The 1,547-nt window shown below is 52.7% G+C and overlaps 1 protein-coding gene across 1 annotated transcript in view; it reads left to right on the top strand.

The window, feature by feature from the left end:
- LOC104540790 (pleckstrin homology domain-containing family G member 4B-like) overlaps positions 1–1,547 on the top strand; it is a gene marked incomplete at its 3' end in the record, with an annotated part of 71,483 nt that overhangs the window by 633 nt on the left and 69,303 nt on the right. Inside the window, exon 2 of the mRNA XM_010184676.1 lies at positions 1–15. This exon is cut by the window's left edge and continues 204 nt beyond it. Coding sequence (XP_010182978.1) covers positions 1–15 — 15 coding nt within the window. The remainder of the gene's footprint in view (positions 16–1,547) is intronic.

Below are 1,547 nucleotides of genomic sequence, written 5' to 3'. Positions count from 1 at the left end.
CAGCAGGATGCCTGTGTGAGTACATCATGTTCTCCAAGGCCTGCAAAGGCTTTCTTGGAGAGCTTTCTTTCTGCTCTCGTATGTAAAATGGCTGTCAAAAAGTGTGTGCATGGGTATGGCAGCCTAGGTGGGAGGGCAGACAGACAATTAAGAAACAGTTGAGAAATTGTTAATGAAGCTTAACTGTGCAGAGATCAGATGTGGAGCAGTGCCCTCACCTTCCTTAGCCAGGAACACCAAACAGAAGGCTTAAGGGATTCAGAGGAAGAGGCTTAGCAAAACGTTTGCTGGATATGGCTGACTCGGGTGGCTTCTAACCCCAGCTATTCCCTGGCCCTGCAGATGAAGGTGTTGGGCTCTTGCCACTGGCAGGAGGATGTGCGGGGCAAAATGCTGCGAGTCGGTGTTTTTCCCAGAACTCTGGCTCCACTTTGATGGTTGCTGGAACAGTCGCAGGGCTCAGTAGCCCCGAGGAGTCACGTTACATTTACTGCCAGAACGAGTCCAAGATCAACGTGCTTTACTGTTGGGAGTCTAAAATGTTAGAAATGATGAGTCAAATGCCTCCATCACAAACTTGGCTCAAAGTCTGCAAGGTAAAAAAACAGCCAACCCCAACAACCTAAAACTAGGGTTTGTCCTAGCTTTCTTGTCTCTGAATCCAGAGGGTATGTGTGGCCAGGCTTGTGGTAGAAGTCCTTATGGTGGAGGGCAAGGGACTTCTGGGAGGAGAAAAAGTATTAAATGGAAGCTGAAATAATCGCTCATTTGTCTCGGGGAGGTGAAATGCTGGGGGAGAGACAGCCATCACATACGATGGATCCATGTAACAACCCTTGGGAGATGGTCACCTTGCAAGTGTTTTGGTGCAGTGTTTGTCCTGCCATGTTGTCACCAACATCCAGCTTGGTGCCAGCCATGTGTCTGTGAGCCCAGGAAGATCCAAGGTTGTGTATAAGGATTTTGAGGAGCTGCTTTCTCACACCCTGAGCACTCAAATAGGAATTATTGCATTGGTTTATCCAGCTGCAGTTTCTAATGGCATGGTGGTTTTCCCCTTTAAAGACACAAACGGCTTTTCGTTTGTACAAACTAGTAATTATTGTGAGACATTTCACGGCTTTTCCCAAACCGCCTCCCTCACCGAAGGAGACAAGGTAGCAATTTCCCCACTCCCTGAGATCTTGGCAACTTCCAAGTGCCCGGCAGCGCCCTGGGCAGGCGAGGTGTGGTGGAGGGGAGGGAAGGAAAGCGGCCTGGCTTGTGAGCTGGGCCCACAGCGCTGCTTTCCCAAAGGGGAGGTGTTTGGGGCATGGACAGGGGTCTGCTGGATAGAGAGGGGACCGTCCCGCCCTGGGCGGCCACGCACCCACCACAGGACACGGCTGCCCTCGGGCCCAGGCCCCTGTGGGACAGGGGTGTGGTGGTAGGGAGGGGCTTGTGCTGCCCGACAGCCAATGGGAGGACAGATGAGGTTGTGGCAGCCAATAGGGTCGTGGAGCTGTCTTGATAGGCCTGGGGCTTTGGCCGGGCTGGGGCCGCCGGGG

Source organism: Mesitornis unicolor, unplaced genomic scaffold (genome assembly GCF_000695765.1).
Source record: "Mesitornis unicolor isolate BGI_N332 unplaced genomic scaffold, ASM69576v1 scaffold16695, whole genome shotgun sequence".
NCBI classification, from domain to species: Eukaryota; Metazoa; Chordata; class Aves; order Mesitornithiformes; family Mesitornithidae; genus Mesitornis; species Mesitornis unicolor.
The sequence above is the reverse complement of the archived record's forward strand: the minus strand, read 5'-3'. Positions and strand labels throughout refer to the sequence as shown.